Here is a 22271-nt window from a genome sequence, read left to right as displayed (position 1 = left end):
AATCCAGTGGAAGGAGTAAGAGCTATCCTTGTACATGCAGAAGGCAGAAGACTTTTCTCCTCAAACACCTAACAATTTGAACTGGGACATAAGGAACTAGGGAATTCAGACAGAGGGAGGAAGGGGGCCTGCCATGTACACAATGTATGGCAGCAAGCACAAAAATATGCCATATTTATAGCAAAGATAAAACCAAAATGCGAGAAAGAGAAAAACCACATAAAGTGACAATATAAAACTAGAAAAGCGTTAACTCTACCTATCTTACTATATCTGCTGGGCACTCTCCAGACTGGCGCTGAAGCTACCATCACCGGGATGTATTTCAGACCAACACCATCGGCACGGGAAGGCATTTCCACCTTCTGGTAAAATATTTCATACCCAGACTAACTGAGAGAATATCAGTATGAGTTAACTGAAGATCTTTATAATCGAATACTTCAAAAGAAGTAACACGCTTATTTCTTTTAAACGCATATTGTGATTTGAACTAACAGCTGAGGGCTCTCAAGTGAAAATATTATATAACTATGTGAGACGCGCTCATGAGTATTTTTATCACATTATTCTTGGCACTGCTAAATTATATGAAAATATTTTTATTAACTAAATTAAATGCTCCTCCAAGAATAACCATCCACTACTGATTCTGTTTACATCAAAAACAAGCTTATACTATAAATATTGGGCTATCTGAAATTTCAGGAAAGAAATGACCCAATGCCCTAAATCCAAAATTTAAAAGCTTCAATTTCCAAAAATTATCCTACTGCTATTTCCCTACTAAAATTGCTTAAAATCTATTTGCTACGACAGAAAATTTGGACCATGAGTTAAATTCAAGAATTAGTCAATAGTAAGTTTTCTAAATGAAAACCGACTTCTAGAGGAAAATATACCAAAATATAAACAGTAGCTATTTCTAGATAGTCTAGAATTTTAACTTATTTTTTCACACTTTTCTGTATATTCTGTGAACACCCATTATTTTTATAATTAAATGTTACATTGACACATAAACCTTTATGCCTATTACTATTTTATTTTATGTAGCTTACCTTTTTTTCCCAATCATTATTCAGAGATTCTGTACTTTGTTCACATATCTTTTTGAGCTCTGCAATCTGGTTTTCTTTAGTCTCTCTGATAACTTGACAGTCACGTATAAGGGTCTGAACTGTCAAAAATGATGAAAACACAGTTAAACCAATTCTAGCTACCACATAACAGTTTGATGACAAAAAATATAGTGTGCCAGTTAATAAATAATTCCATTTTTCTCCAAGTCCTCTCAATCAATTATCTCTTCTAAAGTTACTTTTATTCTTTCCTCTCTTTTTCTCCAGGGTTTCTACCACTACAGCCTTGGTTGAATTCAGCATCACTCAGCCCCTAGACAATTTTAACAGTGTGCTGGGTTCAGCATCACTTCCCTCCAGTGGGGTCTTCCATTGCATTAAAGAGGCCTTTCCATAGACACTTGCACCCCTGTGTTCATTGTGGCATTATACACAATAGCCAAGACATGGAAGCAACCTAGCTGCCCATCAAGAGACAAATGGATAAAGAAGACGTGGTATTTATACACGATGGACTACTACTCAGCCATAAGAAATGACGAAATCTGGCCATTTATGACAACATGGATGGACCTTGAGGGTATTATGCTGAGTGAAATAAGTCAGAGGGAGAAAGTCAAATACCATATGATCTCACTCATAAGTAGAAGATAAAAACGACAAAAAAAAAAACAAAACATAGCATTGGAGATTGGACTGGTGGTTAACATTGGGGAAGGAAAGAGTGGGGAGGGCAAAAGGGGTGATTAGGCTCATATGTGAGGGGATGCACTATAATTAGTGTTCGGGTGGTGAACATAATGTAATGTCCACAGAATTAGAAATATGATGTACATCCGAAAAAAATAAAAATTTAAAAAAAATAAATAAAGAGGCCTTTCTACAGTGCAAATCCAGTAATGTTCCTCCCAAACTTAAAATCAATCTTCAGTCTCCTTCACCAAAAGATAAAGGCCAAAAACCTCTAACACGGAAAACAGCTCCTCAGAATCTGACTGCTTTCTGGCCATATCTATTGCTGCTTCCATATTTTTAAACTTCTAAACACACCAACCCATCTGCAGATTCCTGAGGCTGTATGCTTTCATATATCACTGCCTAAATATGATCATTTATCCACCTGGAATGCCCTTCCCTCCCTTGTCGAACAACTCCTACTCATTCTTAGTGTCCATTCAACTATCACCCTCTTTATGAACCACTCATCAACTAGATTCCTCCTCTTGCAGAGGCAGAAACTCCTCTTTGTTCCCAGAAAACCTCATACATTTCTCCATTAAATCCCTTACTACATTATGTTTTATAACAGTTTACTTGCCTATTTCCTGAGGAGAAAGATTTTTCAACTCTATATACAGGGCATAACACTGCCACAAAGGCAAGTATTCAAAAAGATGTGTACTGAATAAATAGATAAAGGATCCCATCAATTCAATGTATTGTTGCTCCTAGATACATTAAAATTGTTGCCAAGGTTTATGTCACTGAAACAAAATATGCTTAAATTATACAAAATATTTCCCTTGTAAATCCACTTAAATTTTTATCTTCTTTTTAAACATGAATTAATCTGTCACTGATTTAAGTGAAAATTTGTTTAATACATTCATGTCATCTGAATGGTAAAATAAATTCAGCTGTATGTTTGTTTGAATGTAATATTTTCTTGGCTTACTGAATATGTTCTTATTCACTTACTTCAAGATAGCAGAATTTTCATAAATATTTACACAGAAATTTCTTTTACTCATATCTCAACTATGAAACAAATAAAGGGAGGAGAAGAATCCAAGTTAACCTAATATTAGTCTTTAGCATTTACAACATTTCACTTCACAAATACAAAATTAAAACTAAGAGTAGTTTGCAATTCAAAAAGCCTTAAGAAATATTATTGTTAAACCTTAGACATATTTAAATTGCCTGGTTTGAATCAGAGTAAGAAATGAAAATCTAGAAATAAACTTAACATATTTTTTTAGTCACTGATATTTGGAGAAAGAACCTGAACAAATTTCTAATTACTTTCACCAACATTTAAGCCTGGAAAAAACCTAAAAATATCTATTTCACTAGTTAACTTATATATGTAACTGCCACCCTAAATTTCAAAGGCATTACCATTCTCTCAGACACTCAGGTTTGGTGGTTTGGGAAAGAGCCAGTATGTTCCATATGGAAATCTGAAACGAAAACCTCCCCCCCTCCTCTTACTCACCATTTATATCTTATCATTCACCAAATCCTTCAGAACTTCTTCAGTTCCATTCTCACTACTCCCACTGCCATCATTCAGATATTCTAAGGCCTTATTATCTTACACGCAAATTACAGGAGCATGGAAGCATAACTTCCTTGAGTTGGAAGGGACTTTATATATTATTTATTCCAACCTCATCATTTTATAATAAGCCAAGGCCTAAAGACTTCCTGATGTCACCTAGCAGACATTGAATAGCAGGGCTGGGATTAGACCCTAAGTTTTCTAATAAGTGCAATGCTCTCTCTCTCTCTCTGACTCCATTCTGCCTCTCACTATTAAATGCACTGGGAATTGGCCTCACCACATTTGGCATACCCAGGCTACTCCCCCTAAAACATCAGGTCCTAAAACTCACCTCCCAAAAATCTTCTCTGACTCCCCAGCATCTACAGGATAAACTTGAAACTTCTAAATCTGAAATTCAAGGTCATGCTTAAGTCATGCCAACTCACCTATCTTAATTTTTTCCAATCTGCCTCTTAGTGTACAGGATATCCATTCCGGTTAAATGGTTTTACAGCACCCTTCCCACAACTTACCAATGCCAGCATTCCCATTCCTGTACTTGGAACTCTTCTCTCCAACCAATCAAATCTTACAAAACTTTTAAAGTTCTTTTCTCCAAAAAATGTTTTCAACACTCTCCCTAATGACTGCCTGCAGCATTTCAATGTTTTGACCTATAATCATAGTCAATTTAACACTTGATTACATGCTTCCTTTTCCTTCGTAATGAAAGTGTAAATGGGGAATACTATTTGAATGTTTGTTCTGTCAATCACAATAGCAGCATACTATAAGGCATCAAGTAGATATTTACTGTAATGAATCTTATTAGACCAAGAGGAGTGATTTCCCTAGACTTCCCTATGAAAGCCAGTAAGTCCTAATTCTCTGACTGACCTATGACAGCTGCAGCCCAATGAGGGAGAGAGTCTTGAAGAGGGAGTAACAGTGACACTCTTCCAACTCCTTAACAAAACTAACAACCTCTGCCACCACCACCACCCACCCACCCCCACTCACACATACACAGTCTTCCCACAGCCACATGGAAGCCCACATAAACACATCCACTGATGGAAACCCACACAAACATTCCCACCTCATACTACAAAAAGTCAGAAATAAAATTTCACATTATTCAACCTCTAAAATCAAATGGAAATGTTATTAAAAGATTTATTTAACAATATAACATCACCTTTCTTTTCAAGTTTTCTAATAGTCTCCTCCATTTCATTTTGTTTCTTCTTGTACAAAGTTTTCAATTCTTCTATTTCATTATTCTTTCTCTCTAAAATCTGCAAATAAATGTAAATGGTTTAGTATATTGTTTTACATATAGAACACATAACTTCTTAAATGAGCACAATATTTCCTGTAAGTCTACCTCAGCTAATCCCATAAATGGTTTCCCAAAAAGATGTAAAAGTTAAATTTTAGTGCATTGAGGAAATTTTAAATATACTAGAATAATTGATTACTGAAAGAACTATGTTATCTGCTTTGAATTTTCATGCATCAATTTTTAAGGAGATTATAAATAATAAATTAGGTGATTCCCTAAAATATAATTCAAATATTAAACTGTCATAAAGTAGCAGAGAGAAGCCATCAGAAACTTGACATGTTGGTATAGTACAATTCACCTCCCCACTGCAGTGGAATAGAACATCTTCAGACGAGCGTATCCCTGAATCCTCCCACTAGTGTCCTTCCATCATTTTCACGCACAATAGGAAGAATGCCCATATACGTGGGAAGATGAGATATAATAGGCTTCTTTTACATCTAGCTCTGCTACTGTGAATCAGAAAAATCAGCTCAAAATATGTCAGAAATTCCATGAATATTTTACATCATTATATTGTGTCAGAAATCTTAAAATGAATCATTTAATAAAATTTAATCATGATTATACACTTCTAAATACATCTACACTCAAAAAAACTAAAGAAATAACCAAAATTTAGGAAAGCTAGCAAACAAGAAAAAAATGTGCTAACCAAGGAGAAAAAAGAAAACAAAGTTAAAGTAGGAGAAAGAACATCTACTTTTCTTATAAGGGTTGAGGTATATTTTCTATATACCCAAATTCAGTTTAAAAAATAAGTTATTTACCAATGTCTAACCAACTTTTTCTTAGTGCTTTTATTACAAGAATTTTATTTACCTTTCATTGTTTCAGTCTCACCTCTAAGAATGATTGATAAATAAGAAAAGGAGCTAGTTTGATGACCCCAATGTCCACAAAGAAGCAAAAAAGGAAAAGAAAGTATACAAATAGATAAAACACTCTAAATTTTATTCCTCTCCAATTCCCGACACTTTGAAAATGCCAAACAAGCCACAAACTGATGAATATACTTTCCAAATCCGGCATAAGGTCAAGGATTTTACTTATATTTTACCTGGCATTTCAAACTAGTTGCATTATTTTTTTTCCACGCAGAATTTATTTAAAAAGATAAATTTCTGGAAAGGATTTTATTATTAAATGTTCTTCTTAATGGACATACCAAGAAGCCTATTTCAAACTCTATGACCATGATTTTTCCAAATATATTTTTATATCTATTTATCTTATACATCATTATCTTATAGATTAATAGATTCTATTTCATTTGGATATATATTATATTATATTGAAATTATATTACTGAATCTCTGACATATTTATGATAGAGAACAGTTTTTATCTAACCAATTTAAGCTAAGGTAAAATGCTAGTAAGAGCAGAAATATTTGCCCTTGAAATGTGAATGGGAAAGAGGAAAGGAGAAGGAAAAGGATTAAGCAGTTTTTCTCTTTCTAATTTTCAATCAATAGTTTCCATCTTGTTGCCTTGAAAGAAGATGAGTCAAATATGCACCTGACTAACATTAATACAGGTTCCACTTTTAAGAAAGCTTGGATATGTGATGCTGTGGCCTCCACTCCCTGCCACCATCTGTCATTCAGTTTTGTGAGGCAGAATCATAGGCTTAGTTTTGAAACAGGAAATGTCAAGTTTCTATTGGGATCAACCTTTACGTAATATATATCACTAAATTTTTTAAATCAATACTAAAATATAGTATCAATTCAAATTCCACGTAGGATAACCATAAATTGATGATTTTTGCTTTGCCTATTTAAAAGAAAAATAAATTTTATTTAAAAACACAAACCGAAACATTAGAAGGGATAAATCCCAATTACTTAAAATAGAAGTCTACAATGTCAGTGCTAGCATTACAATGCATGCACACTATACCAAACAGAACTAAATCCAAGAGCATCTTTTTAAATTAAAAAGGAAATTTTAATTGCCAGAAAACTGAAAGAATATTAGACCAAAACAAACTCTGCTATTTATAGTTGATGTCTTATTTCAGCTTTTATGAAAGGTAATGACAGAATGCAGATAAAGGACTTTAAGAAGGCCAGCCTTCAAACAATAGATGAAGAAGAACGAAAAGGTAATGTAAACTATAAGGATTTACATAAACACCTCTGTTTAGCAAATGAAGCTTAAAGATCAACTTTTGCTGGGATATTAATTTAGCAAATTCCATTTATAACACAGACCATCATGAGTACATAAATAAGCGAATGGATGGGTGAGTGGATGGATGGATGGGTGATGACAAGAATATTCCAAATATTCAATAATAATAGAAGAATAAACGGGATATACGCTACCTTCTGAACATCAGCATCATGCTTCTGTTGCAGTTTAAGCTTCTCCTCATGATATTTAGCTTCCATCATTTTTGTTTTCATGTCCAACTTCAAGGAAAAGATTTTAAAGCTGTTATTAAATTTACTTAGCCCTACACAATTAAATTAAAATAACTCCTTAGCTAAAAGAGAGTATCATTTTCCACTTTCACCTTATAGCACTGGTCTAGCAATCACATTACATATACTAATATGTTGGTTACATTCGTTGACCACTTCCAAGCAAAATAAAAGTCTTTCAAATAAATTTCACTTGATAGCAAAAGTGAGTCTACTAAACACAGATTTATCAGTTATCTCCACCTCACCCCAGGCCCTAAAAAAGTTATTTTAAAGTGATATTTCACTAAATCCACTCAGTACAGAAGCTTTTGTTTATTATTTACTTAAGTCTCTATTCAACATTTTCACTTTTTGCTCTTCTCATATCTACATGCTCATTTAAAAATATTCTTATTTTCCTACATACCTAAATACAACAATTTAGAATGAATGTCCATAAGTATAACATATTACTGATAAATGCACATCTCTCAATAGATTTTCCACTTCTCCCTCCTGGAATCATAGACCCCGACAACCTCCAGGTAGCGACTTTATCTCCTTTGACCATCATTAGTAACTCTTATCCTCCTCAAACCAACACCTATTGCATCAGTGTCCTGAGCAAAGCCAGCAAAAATGTAACCAATACTCGTTGATAATAAAATGAGTACATCTTAGAATTAAAAGAACAGTAGTGACAGCTTTCAAAAAGAACAACATAAAATTGATTATCTCATATGTGAAAGTATGTGACCACCTGATTCCTTACTATCTGAAAGAACATGGACATTGGAGTCTGACAGCTCATTTCTAACTTTAATTCTAATCTCACTATGTTTTAACTGTTGAAACTTCAGGCAAGTTATCATTTTGAGATTCTATTTCTTCTGCTGCTAATTAAGATTAATTACCCTTACCTCAATGAGTTGTGAAATCTGTATTCAACAATATAATTTAAGTAACCACATTCAGTACAATGCTTGGCAGAAAGCAGGTACACAAAAAATATCAGTCTACAATATTCAGGAAAATTTTCTTTTAAAATATTAGAAATGTACTGTCAAAACTTTTTCTTGAAAATTTTTGAAATATACTTTATTTCTCAATTACTGCTTCAAAAAAATAATAAATTTGAATTAAAATAAACATGCATAGGGGCTGGCCCAGTTTCTTACTGGTTAAGTTCACGTGCTCCAGTTAGCCCAGGGTTCACAGGTTTGGAGCCCAGGCTGGACCTATGCACCATTCATTAAGCCACTCTGTGGTGGTGTCCCACACACAAAATAGAGGAAGACTGGCACAGATGTTAGCTCAAGGACAATCTTCCTCAAGCAAAAAGAGGAAGATTGGCAACAGATGTTAGCTCAGGGCCAATCTTCCTCACAAAATAAATAAATAAACATGCATGATCAAATCAACATATCAAATTTAAATTTAAAAAATTTATAAACAAAAGTTAACATAACAGATTCATGCCTTTTAAACATTATGAGTGATGGGGAGGGAAGCAGTCATCCATTTATTATACAAAAGGAAAAAAATTCTCAACGTTTCCGTTCTCTGTCTCTAAATCACATGATACTTGTTCCTCATTTTAGAAGAAAGGTTGCTGATCTAAGTTCATGTGAAGGTCCTTAATAGACACATTTTGGGGCTCTATTAAAAAGGAATCAAACTCAAAAGGCAATATAAGCAAACTGGGTAGATACAGAAGACAGTTCATTGCCATATCTTTCCAAAACATCTTTGAGAAAACTTGTCATACCCTCAGCTTCTGAGAGTCAGCCCTGAATACCATGTGACTGTGCTGTCATAATCCAACCCACCACCTCCCACCTGCTCCAGCTCAATCTCAGTTGGCCAGTTTAGGAATAAACACCTAACACATGCTTAAGCAATCCATTAGCTAGAGAATAACCATTCAGACGCTCTTTCTCAAGAATCTGAACTAAGACAGCAAGTTAGCTACTTTGAGGAGCAAACCCAAGTTCTAGAGGGGCAGCAACCAAGAGAAGGCAGGTGAATCCACTGCAGAGAAGAGTGCAAAGCAAATACGCAAACATAGCAAAGACTAGAAACCACACGGCATCTGACACATGAAGTAATCAGCTCAGGCTCTGAGAGTCTCCATGACACTAGGCTTACCTGACTTCGAAAGGATTTCTGTGTTTCTTTCCATTTTAGGGAGCTTGATGGACCTCTTGCAACCAAAGAGATTTATCTAAATTTTATTTTTATGGTACACCTTTTTTACTTCAGTATAATACTAAACTTAAAGAAAAACCACAATAATAGTACAAAGAGCTCCCATATACCCTTTACCCAGATTCACCAATTGTTTGTTTTGCCTCATGTGCTTTATCATTTTATATCTATATCTACATACAGATATACATAGAAACTGTTTTCTGAGCCATTTGTGAGAAAGTTAGAGACATCATGCCTCTTTATCCCTAAAAACTTCAGTATATATTTCCTTAAAACAAAGACACTGTCTTTCATAACCACAGCAGTTATCAAACTCAGGAAATGTAAAATTACACAATTATAATATCTAATGCACAGTCCATAGTCATGTATTACCAGTTATCACAATAATGCCATTTATAGCTATTTTTTTCCGCAATCCAGGCTCCAGTTCAGGATCATGCACTGTTATAGCAACTACATCTCCTTTAATCTGGAACAGCCTTTCTTTGTGTTTCTTGATGCTGACATTTTTGAAGAGTATCGCCAGTTACTGACTGTCCCTAAATTTGGATTTGTCAGATGTTTCCTCATGATTAGACTTACTAGATCTTCACAAGAATGACACTAAAGTAACGTTTTGTCCTTTTTCATTCCACCTTATTAGGAGGAGGTTGTTTGTCCCAATATTGCCAATGTAAGGTTTGACAACTTGGCTAAGATAGTGAATAGCAAGTTCTTATAAGGGTATCATTAAAAAGAAAGTTTCTCTACTGCTATCCTTAAAAAAAAACAGGAGTATCTTTTCTCTGGAAACTCTTACCTTGACACCACAGAATAGCTCTATATTTCTGCCCTGCACTCTAGGGCATGATTCATGATAAATCATCAGGATTAGAATAAAGAAACAATATTATTAGTCTAGTACATAAAAACAATATGCCATACAAGAAATAGATACAAATATAAATATAGATATGTATACATATGTGTATATCTATATAAACATACCCATATGTATATACAAAAGACAGTAAACAGCCTAACAATTTAGTTTAACACAAAAGGCTGAAATTGAAAGACTGAATGTAACACTTCTAATTTGTTTGACTTCCAAATAATTCTGACTCCAAACAAGATTTAAGTTTTCTTGAATTGGGCTCAGAATATACATCATCAATTTCAAACTTAAGAAGCATGGAGACCTACTCCATGCTATAATGGAGTGACTAGTACTGAACTCGCCTCCCACTGTTAACGACTATAAAATGGGAAAAAATATATTAGGTAACTATTCTCAGGTACTAGAAAACAGGCAGTGTGATGCTGTCATCCTCATAAGCTGAACCCCACAATCGTTCTGGCTCTCTGCATGAGCACAACCACTGGAGTCCAAGTAGAACCCCACAGCCCTACTGAACTAGGAAGGCAGAGATCAGATTTAGGGCAGCTGAAGAAGCTGGAATCTTAAGCACAGGGCATTTGAGAAGTGGGAAGTGCCCAGCAGGGTCCCCTGCCAGGCCCTGACTATGGGCTGAAATGTATGTGCATTTGGTGCGGTAGGTGTGTGCACCGGGTAGTGCTTTGGGTGAATAACAAAGCATGACTGCGACAAAGTAAAAGATACACAGATACTACAGACTAAACGGTGCTGGGAGACACTAAAGGCCTGGCCCAACCAGAGTGGAGACACCTTTCTAACAACTTGGGGACATCTGGGCATCCAGCTGAATCACCATAAAAGCCACATGTTAGGCCTACCCTAAACCTTCCAAACAAGGCCTAAAAGCAGCCTTTAAAAGATCCTCAGAAGATACAGAGTTTGCAAATTGGATCCCACTATGTTGGAGGAGTTAAGGAAATCTCTTTGGCTTTGCACATATTTGCCTTAATAGAATATAAAACCAAGTCTACACAGATTAAAAGTAATTGACCAATAATTGAACAGCCTACAAGAACAAAAGAAATCACTATTCTATGGAGGAAGATAACAGAATCCAGAAGTCTCTACAATGAATCATCCACAATGTCCTTTATACAGAAATTAATAAACATTCAAAAGGAATAGGCAAGAATAAATAAGTAAAAGGGGTTAATAAGACCCAGAATGAACCTATTTAGCCCACAAGACTTTAAAGCAGTTAATATAAATTCTTCAAAGAACTAAATGAAAATATATTTATTCAAAAAATTAAGGAAAATTTATTTTAATGAGAGAACAGATAAGGAGTTTCTGCAGAGAAATGGAAATTATAAAAAGTAAACAAATGTAAATTTCAGAATGGAAAATTATAATAACTGAAAGGAAAAAAATTCACTAGCTAAGCTTAATAGCAGATTTGAGATGGCAGAAGAAAGCATCTGTAAATTTGATGACAGATCAATAGAAATTATCTAATCCAACAACCTGAGAGAAAAAGGACTAGAGAACTGATAAAAAATAAACAATGCTTTAGGAACCTAGGAGAAAAAATCTAAGAGTCTAATATAATTGGAGTACCTAAACAGGGGCGTGAGAATAGGAGGAAAAATATTTAAAGAAATAATGGCCAAAAGTTTCCCAAGTTTGATAAAAAATAAAAAACATTAACTTAGAGATCCAAGATGTTCAGTGAACTCTAAGCAGGAGAAATACAAATAAAACAACATCTTGGCACATTATAGTCAAACAGCTGAAAATCAAAGATAAAGAGAAAACTTAAAAGCAGTCAGAAGAAAAGAGACATTATACACAGGGGAACAATAATAATGACTGCTTGCTCCTCCAACAATGGAGGCCAAAGGACAAAGGAATGATATCTTAGAAGTGCTGAAAGAAAAAAAAGATGATAGAATGTTTCATCAATAGAACAAGAAATAATAAAAGACGTTCTTCAGGGCCTGTGGCCCAGTGGTTAAGTTCACGCACTCCACTTTGGCAGCCTGGGGTTTGGCTGGTTCAGATCCTGGACGTGGCCCTAGCACCGCTCATCAGGCCATGCTGAAGCAGCGTCCCACATAGCACAACCAGAAGGACTTGCAACTAGAATATACAACTATGTACTGGGGATTTTGGGGAGAAGAAGAAGAAAAAAGAAAATTGGCAACAAATGTTAGCTCAGGTGCCAATCTAAAAAAAAATGTTCTTGAGGTTGAAAGGAAATTATACCAGATGCAAACTCAGGTACGAAGGAAAGAATATCAGAAATAGTAAATAAGTAGATAAATATAAAAGACCATTTTTCCCTTCTCATAATTTCCTCAAAAGACAACTGACTATTTAAAGCAAAAATAACAACACCTTTTGAAAGGTGAAGTTAAGTGTCTGTAGAACTATGTCAACTAGAACACAAAGGATGGGGGTGGTGTTACCTTGAATGACACTGTTTTAAAGCTAGCAGCTTTGTGATGAGTAAAGTAGAAAGTAAGAAAGGTCCAGTGAGAAGTGGTAGAATACTGACAGTAAATAGACTTTGATAGGGTAAGGGTGCCTATTTTTAGCCTTAGAACAAATAAAAATATATATATAAAAGGAAATATAACTAAGAATTCAATAGAAAAATTAAAATGAAATAATTTTTAAAATAAATAACTGAAAATAAGGCAGGAAAGGAGCAACAGAGGAATGGGGAAAAAAAAGAGTACCAGTGGAAACAAACACCAAGAAAGTACATTTAAAGCCAAATGGCCATATCAATAATTACATTTAATTTAAATGAACTAAACACTCCAATTAATAAGATAAAGTCTGTTAGACTGGATTTTTTAAAAAATGACCCCACTATATGCTGTCCACCAATGATCCATTTTAAATATAAAGGCACAAATAGGTTGAAAATTAAAGAATACAAAAGGATATGCCACACAAACCAAGAAAAGGAGTACTATAAAAGATAAAGGCGGATACTTTACAAGGATAGAGAAATTCATCAGGAACACATCCTAATTATGTATGTACCTAATACCAAAGTTTCCATTTGTATCCAGAAAATAAAATATAATTTATATCCAGAATATAAAAAATATAATTTGTGTTCAGAACAAAAAACTCTTACAACTTAATAATAAAATGGCAACCTTACTTCTTTTAAAATGTAATAGCACTGAATGAATACTTAGCATAAAAAAGATACATAAATAGGCCATAAGCATATGAAAAGATACTATCATTAGTCATCAGGAAATGCAAATTTAAACAACCATGAGATCAGGCCACAAAACGACATAGAGGAACCTTAAATGCATATTGCTAATTGAAAGAAGTCCTTCTGACATTCTGGAAAATGCAAAATATAGAGATAGTAAAAAGATCAGTGGTTACTAGAGGTTCAGGGGAGGGAGGGAGGAATGACTAGGTGGAGCACAGGAGATTTTTAGGGCAGTGAAACTATCCTGTATGATACTATAACAGTGGATACGTGACATTATACACTTGTCAAAACCCATAGAACTGGACAACACAAAGAGTGGACATTAATGTAAACTAGAGACTTGGGTTAAAAATAACGTGTCAATATTGGCTCATCAATTATAACAAATGTACCACACTAATGCAATATGTTGATAATAGGGAAAACGGGGGGGCGGGGGGGGGTGTATATGGGAAGTCCTTGTACTGCTGCTCGATTTTTCTGTAAAACCTAAAATGGCTCTTAAAAAACGAAGTCTATTAATATTCTTAAATCAACAGTGAGACACAACTTCACACCACTATAAGACTAAAATAATTTTTTTAACTGACAATATCAAGAGTTGGTGAGGAGATGGTGCAACATGAAGTCTCATACATTGATGACAAATGATAAAACTACTTGGAAATCAGTTTAGCAGTCAGCAAGAGAACTGAAAACATAAGTCAACCAAAAAAACTGTACACTAATTTTCATAGTAGTCTTATTCATAACAGCCAAAACTAGAACAAACCAAATGTTGACTAACAGTTCAATGAATAAAATAATTATGGCATATTCATACAATTAAACATTACCCCACAATATCAAAAAATATTTTTTAAAAAAGACAAACTGCTGATGCACACAACACAGAAAAATCTCAAATACACTACGTTGAGCAAAAGTAGCCAGACACAAAAAAGAGTAAATAATGTATTATTTCATTTATATTGTAGTTATCCTTTTCTAAACAATTTCATAACCTAAGTCTCTTTCCCTATCTCCCAATTCTTCCAATCTTGCTTCTTTTTTCCCCTGCTTTTCTAATTTTGGTCAATATCTCTAACCAATAATGAATATAGAACATTAAAAATCAACATACATGACATAACATATTTAAGATAACTTTTCTATGGAAGAAAAAAGCTAACTACAATATCTACACTACTTGGGGATAGAAAGAGTATATTTAATACAAATAGTCACATGAAGTGGCTGAAGACATCACAGGCAATAAATTACATACGTCTTTATACTCTTAACTTGAACTTTAAAATGATACAGTCACTGGGATCAACGTAAAAATTAGAGAAAAGTTAACATATTAAACCATTATCAGCCATCAACACCAAAAATTAAATTATCTATAAAATTAGTTAGTAGGAATTTTACTGGGATAAAAGACAAGTTTTGAAAGGGTAAGAGGAAATCGGGTCACACAGAGTAACAGAAACAACACAGAGTGAGATGGAGGAACAGACAGAAAGATGGAAAAAACGGCATTAGCCACTCAAAGGCAAAAATCCTTAAACAATTAATAGATGCTATTACAATAAGGACTAACCAAAATATAAACCAGCCTCTTTAAATGATACAAGAAAGTCATAGTGGCACTAGCATAGTAGTAAGCAGCAGCAGGAATAAGTAGTAGTAAGTGGTAGTAGTAGTAGTAGTAGCAGTAAGTAGTAAGTAGGAGTGGCAATAGTAGTAAGTAGTAGTGGTGGTGGTGGTAGTGGAGGTAAGTAGCAAGTAGTAGTAGTAACAGTGGTAGTAGTAATAGCAACAGCAACAGATATTGTTGAAGTAGCAGTAGCAGCAAGGAGCAGGAAGAAGAAATTGCGGAAGAAAACCAACAAATATCTGATTAATTACACACTACATGCAAAGCACTATTCCTGGCAATTCACATGCATTATTTCATGTAATCATCACAATAACCTTCGGAAGTAGGTACTTTTACTATCCCCATTTTACAGATAATGAAACTAAGCAAAAAGAGGCACCTGCTCAGGTCACAGAGCCAGGGAGGTATAAGCCTGGACTCACACTCAGGAGTCTGGGTCCAGCAAACAAATGAAAGCTAAATACTGCTGAGTAGCTTTTAAAATATGAGTGTTCACCTATTTTAACCAGCCCAATACATAAACAGAACTCAAATGAGGAAAAGAAGATGCTCTCTAAATAAATAATCTTACGGTTCTAAGAAGGAATGCTGGCCTGGGACAGAAAACCTGGCAGAGGTGAGGAGTGGAGAAGGGACAGGCACACACCCATAAATCATTACATTGTTCTAAAACATATTGTGTTTCAAGTTTTGCTCTCTAAAGACCTCTTTTAATTTTTTTAATTAATTAAGGGTTCCTACTTTCTTGAGATCCATATTTATTTAATAGATTTTTTTAAATCCCAATTTACAAGTTACTGGCAGCTGTTTAAATATTTGAGCGTTCACCACAAAGCATCATTCTTGTTTCTTTTTTCCTTCTTCTTTTTAACTAACGAACTTTCCAATAAGTATTCCTACTTTCTCCTTTCACTTCTTCCCTTCCCTTCATAATTTGCCTTTCACCCTTTATTAAAACTGCAATCTCAAAGGTCACATGTGACATCACTTTCATTTTTCATCCTTTGATCACCAAATCTAAGGGCAGACTTCATCCTCTTGTCTTCAGCAATTTGCACTATGATCATTGTCTTGCTTTCCTTGGCTTCTGTGACAGCATGCTACTCTGGTTCTCCTCCCACTCTAAGGAATGTTTCTCTAGCTCCTCTGCACTGTCCAGTTCGTCTTCCAGGCTCTAAAGGTAACATTCTCCCAGATGTAGTCCCACAGTCATCTTCACTATGTGTAAACATTTGCCTTTGGAGATTTTAGCTGGGTTTAACTCAAATCTTCCACATAGACGAATCACCATTCTCCATCTTCAGGCCTTATGTCTTTCCTAGGTTCCACCCACTTCCTCCACAGCTCTAGTTGAATGTTCCCCCAGTACATTAAATTCAATAATCAGTAAAAAAAAAAAAAAAAAGTACCTACTATGTACAAATAAGTCCCTTATCTTTGACGACTCCTTTCCCCCACCCTCAACACCCAATGAGTCACCAAGTGCAGTGTCTTGCTTCAGCCCCACTGTTACCACTCTAGCAGAGTTCCTCATCCACCCTCACCTCAAAGGTCAAACAGCCTCTTCACTAGCGATCCCTCACTCCAATCTTCCCCCTACTCTCCATCCGAGACTCTACTGCCCATTTACTTTCCTAAAGCACAGGTGTGAAAATGTCATTCTCTGGTCAAAACTTCACAAGGTCCCTGGGCCTTGCCTTGGCAGCGACATACATTTCTGACTTTACCACACTCTCTTCCTTTTCTTTTCCCTCTACACTAGTCAACTGGCCTAAGAGCTGCAGCTAAGCACGCTCTGGCTTCCTGCTTCCATGTCTGCCTATTAAAATCCCACACGACTCAACATCTGGCTAAAATGTCACTTCATCCATGAAGTCTTCCTCGACTTCCCCAGCAAAAGAAATTTTTCCTTCCTCAATACACCTCACAACACTTCAAATTCAATACTGCCCTATGGTTGGTTTGTACTATACTTTCTATACTTTCTTTCCTGGAACTAAGTCTTAGGGGACTTTCTCATGTTTGCTGAACAAAATAATTTCGTAGTCACATTTGTATTCTCTTTACATTATGCAGACGCACATACACATGTACATGGATATTAAAATTAACTTCTAAAATTTAGTTAAATGAATAACTGAGCCTAAATTCTAGAAGCTTCAATGCCAGGCTAAGGCAGAGGGAGTAAGTAAGGAGTATGACAGAGAAGTCCTTCTTAAAGCAGTGCAGGAAAAAGTGAGCACTCTCTTATTCCATTTCTAAAGTCAGCCAATCATTCGACTTGTTCTCACCTATCAATCCTCTAATGCTAAAGAGGTTTGGTTTGGAACGAAACATTCCTCTAGGCCATTTGCCCCTATCAAAAATATTTTACGGTGAGAATCAGTAGGGATGAATGGAAAGAGGAAAACCTTACCTCATTTGACCAAGTCCCTAGGCAATATGACCAGAAGATCCGCTGAGACAATTACTTGAACCACCCCAGGGCTAAACCACCCACTTCTAGAAAAAGAAGTAGACAGCCATCAAGAGACCCGACAACCCCACAGGAATAAAAGGAGCATACACAAGCCATTCTACAGATAACCTGCTGCTGAAGCAAGGGACTGAAATTGGATAGCTTCACTTTCTAGAGGGCATTCCCACAAGCTATTTTTAAGAGAATATCTGAAATGTCTACTTAGAAAGAGCTTAAGAAATTTTATTTACAAAGTCCGTTGGGCCCCATTTTCTCTGAAGTATTTACTTCAAAGAATAGCTCTGAGGTTAGACATTCCTTCCAAATGAATAACGCTGATGAATGTGCTCACTTACTTAGTATAAAAGTATTTCCTTGGGGTTAAAAATATCCTACTTACAGTGTAACTAGTTAAATTTTAGGACAATTAACAATGTCATTTTACTCGACTGAATATTTACGAACTTTGAATTAAAGGGTTTTTTTTTTAAAGGAATGCTTACCAATCTATTCACTCAGGTATTCAACACTCATTCCTACAGAAAAGCAGATTTCTTATTCAAAATGCTACTTTTTACTATTCAGATTTGCATGTGCAAATTGTGCTTAACATTTGATACTGAAATTAGCAGAATACCAAAACAAAACAGCTTAACAATCATTAATGAGTTTGTAAGAAAAAAAGGTATCAAAGTTCAGGTTTCACCTACACATTCTAAAATACCAAGGAACTCCTTTTAATGTTATTCCAAAGTTTTAATGTTGATTAATGACCTCAGTCACGTCAAAAGGAACAAAATGTATAAAAAAGCAAGATTTATTTTGAAGTAGGGAATAACTCTACAAACCACAAGCTTTTAATAAAGTATAAAAGGTAGCCATTGTAATATTACTGCAATATTCTTTGTTTGCCTTTATTTACTCTACCAATGTAGCAATTAAACCATGAGGCACAAAAGGCTGAAAATATTACTGATGTCAACCATCTGTACTGCCCAGAGATTTCCAAAGCAACACAACTGAATGATGTATTTGCTTAGTCACATTTTTCCTTCTACATCTCAACAACCATCACAGCAAACAGCAGAAGAAGTGATTTATAAAATAATCAGCACTCTGCTTACTCAGATACCCAATTGTTACAGTCATCTTTTTAGAGAATTCTGTTAGTTACTAGTCTGAGGAAACTATCATATGTTAGCAATTAAGATTCTTCCTGATTAATATCTCCAGTGTATTCTATTCTCAAAATGTTAATTTGTAATATTTCATCATGCCAATTGTTATTCATTGTGCTTATTTATAAACACAACACAAAAAACAAGGAATCCATCTCTCTTGTTATCTTATCCCTGGGGCTTAGGGATGCATGGATTCTGCTAAACAATAATTTCCAATTTCCTCAGAATTCACCACATTAAAGGAAGAAGTGATATTTAAACATACATAGTGCATGCTCGTATTTTTTTCTCATTTTAAATTTGTGTTATATATCATATACGAGCATAATTTATATGAAAATGTACATGATCACAATCATATTACATGCTGAGTTTTGCTTATTTTGGTTAGCTTCTCTGCACTGCTGAGTGTTTGTTTCCTTTTTTATTTGAATCTCTCCCTCTCCTCCCCATTTCTTCCTACATCCAACACTTGCACCGGGTATTCCATATTAACAACCTAGTGTATTTTCATATCTTGTGCCATGCTCACAGAAGCACACAAATACACACGAGCAAAAAAATGCAAACACCAGTGTGGGATTTTGTGGCATAAATGGCTAGTGTCCCTAGATATCTATTTTCCACTTCTCTTTGGGGCCCCACAACCACCACCAAATTTGGGCTTGGCTACATCATACAAGGTTGCACGTGACCAAGTGACTAGTTACGGTCAAGGGGGATGATGGGACAGAAACAATGCAGGCAACTTTGATTGGACATCTTTAAAAATAAAGTGGCTTTTTCTCCACACTCTCTTTGTTTCTGAAGAATGGCACTTAAAAGATTAGGTACTGGTGAGCAACCAGCACCTCAGACCCAGAGGCTGAAGCCATACGCTGAGAACGTTCTGTAGAACTTCCCCACTAGCCTGGGTCCCCGATGACATCACAGAGCAGAGCACTCCCTACACACCTGGACTGTTATATGAGACGTAAATAAATTCTCTGCTTTAAACTGCTAGACCCCTAGCAATGCATTTTATCTATGAATGTTTCATGCACAAAAAAATACATATTTTTTCTGTATCTTGCTTTTCTCTCTGAACAATACCTCATGGAAATTCCTCTAAAACTACCTGCTATAGTTTTTATTCATTCTTTCAAATTGGTACCAACTAAGATGAAAACAAAATTTGTTCAACGTTTTCCCTAAATGCATATTCACTTTATTTTCAGCAATTTTCCACTACACACAACACTGCAAAAAAAGTACTCAAACATGCATCTTACACACCAGAGCTTTAGTTTCTATGGGATGGATTCTCAGAAGACACGCAGACGCGTCAATGATGGACATATCTTAATAGATTTTGCCCTCTATTAAAGGTAAATTCACATTTCCACCAAAACAGCAGACATCTCATTACTACTCTAACTTGAATTTCCCTGAAAACTACAGTATCTTAGCCCCTTTTCACATTTGAGGCCATATGAAGTTATTCTTCTGTCAAGTGCCTTTTCACAATTTTGATCCATGTTTCTGTCTCTCAGCCAGTAAGACCCCCTGGTGTGCTGTACACATTAACACTGTCCCAAATATTTTCCCCAAATCTATTATTTTTCTATTGATCTTGTTTGTTGTACTTTTTACCATTCATAGTCTTTCATTTCACTTGAGTTGAAGATTTCTATCATTTCTTTTACATGTTCTGAGGTTGGAAAGGTCTTGGGGTTAGAAAGATCTTCTGATTCCTCAATTACTTTTTTTTTTTTTAATTAATGTTATGATAGATTACAATCTTGTGAGATTTCAGTTGTACATTTTTGTTAGTCATGTTGTGGGTACACCACTTCCCCCTCTGTGCCCTACCCCCACCCCCCCTTTTCCCTGGTAACCACCGATCAGATCTCCTTATCACTATACTAATTTCCACCTATGAGTGGAGTCATATAGAGTTCGTCTTTCTCTGACTGGCTTATTTCGCTTAACATAATACCCTCGAGGTCCATCCACGTTGTTGTGAATGGGCCAATTTTGTCTTTTTTTATGGCTGAGTAGTATTCCATTGTGTATATATACCACATCTTCTTTATCCAATCATCAGTTTCTGGGCATGTAGGCTGGTTCCATGTCTTGGCTATTGTAAATAATGCTGCGATGAACATAGGGGTGCAATGGACTCTTGAGATTTCTGATATCAGGTTCTTAGGATAGATACCCAGTAATGGGATGGCTGGGTCATAGGGTATTTCTATTTTTAACTTTTTGAGAAATCTCCATACTGTTTTCCATAGTGGCTGTACCAGTTTGCATTCCCACCAACAGTGTATGAGGGTTCCTTTTTCTCCACAACCTCTCCAACATTTGTCACTCTTGGTTTTGGATGTTTTTGCCAATCTAACAGGTGTAAGGTGATATCTTAGTGTAGTTTTGATTTGCATTTCCCTGATGATTAGCGATGATGAACATCTTTTCATGTGTCTATTGGCCATATTCATATCTTCTTTTGAGAAATGTCTGTTCATGTCCTCTGCCCATTTTTTGATCGGGTTGTTTGTTTTTTTGTTGTTAAGCAGTGTGAGTTCTTTGTATATTATGGAGATTAACCCTTTGTCGGATAAGTGGCTTGTAAATATTTTTTCCCAATTAGTGAGCTGTTTTTTTGTTTCAATCCTGTTTTCCCTTGCCTTGAAGAAGCTCTTTAGTCTGATGAAGTCCCATTTGTTTATTCTTTCTATTGTTTCCCTCAACTGAGGAGTTACAGCGTCCGAAAAGATTCTTTTGAAACTGATGTCAAAGAGTGTAGTGCCTATATTCTCTTCCAAAAGACTTATTGTCTCAGGCCTAATCTTTAGGTCTTTGATCCACTTTGAGTTTATTTTGGTGTGTGGTGAAAAAGAATGGTCAATTTTCAATCTTTTGCATGTGGCTGTCCAGTTTTCCCAGCACCATTTGTTGAAGAGACTTTCTTTTCTCCATTGTAGGCCCTCTGCTCCTTTGTCGAAGATGAGCTGTCCATAGTCAATTACTTTTTTTTTTTCAAGATTTTTGTTCTTTTTAAACTTTTTGTTTGGGCATTTTTAGGTTAAGTTTTTCGTACATCCAGAATTTGGTTTTGTTTGTTTTTGTTTTTGGAGAATGAGGACTCAATTTTATTTTCTTCCAGGTAAATGAAAGGTTGTACCAGCATCATTTGTTAACTAAAAGTATTTCCTCAATGTATTGATAAGACATTTTGTTATTAAACTTTTATTTTTACTGTGATTTAATTTTTTTCTTGTAATGTCCTTTTTGATTGTACTGTGAGGGTCTGCCACATAAAATGAGCTGACAAGTATTCCCTCCTTCTCTGTTATCTCAAAGAATCTGTGTAACATTGCAATTAGTTCTTCCTTAAACGCTTCATTAAGTAAATATGCAGCTGTAAAGGGAAGGAGCATTTTAGTACCTTTTCTGGATAACTGCAAATATTCTTCTTAAGTAAACTGACACTCACAAATGCTAGGTGTTTAAAGTTCCTCGCATTGTGGAATGTGAAACCTTTCATACTCTGTCACACTAAGTTCTATTGG

The 22271-nt window shown here is 35.3% G+C and overlaps 1 protein-coding gene across 10 annotated transcripts in view; it reads right to left on the bottom strand.

Moving 5' to 3' along the window:
* Nucleotides 1–22271, bottom strand: part of CEP112 (centrosomal protein 112) — a 504767-nt gene that overhangs the window by 423743 nt on the left and 58753 nt on the right. For all 10 annotated transcript variants that reach the window (XR_011493899.1, XM_014847643.3, XM_070483475.1 and 7 more), the window contains 3 exons: nucleotides 7033–7119; nucleotides 4550–4649; nucleotides 1062–1180 (listed from right to left, as the gene is read on the bottom strand). Coding sequence is in view for 9 of the 10 variants with exons in the window: in XM_014847643.3 (XP_014703129.2) it covers nucleotides 1062–1180; nucleotides 4550–4649; nucleotides 7033–7119 (306 nt within the window). In the remaining variant the exon portion in view is untranslated. The remainder of the gene's footprint in view (nucleotides 1–1061; nucleotides 1181–4549; nucleotides 4650–7032; nucleotides 7120–22271) is intronic.

The sequence above is a fragment of the Equus asinus genome, chromosome 13, assembly GCF_041296235.1.
Source record: "Equus asinus isolate D_3611 breed Donkey chromosome 13, EquAss-T2T_v2, whole genome shotgun sequence".
Classification (NCBI taxonomy): Eukaryota; Metazoa; Chordata; class Mammalia; order Perissodactyla; family Equidae; genus Equus; species Equus asinus.
The sequence above is the reverse complement of the archived record's forward strand: the minus strand, read 5'-3'. Positions and strand labels throughout refer to the sequence as shown.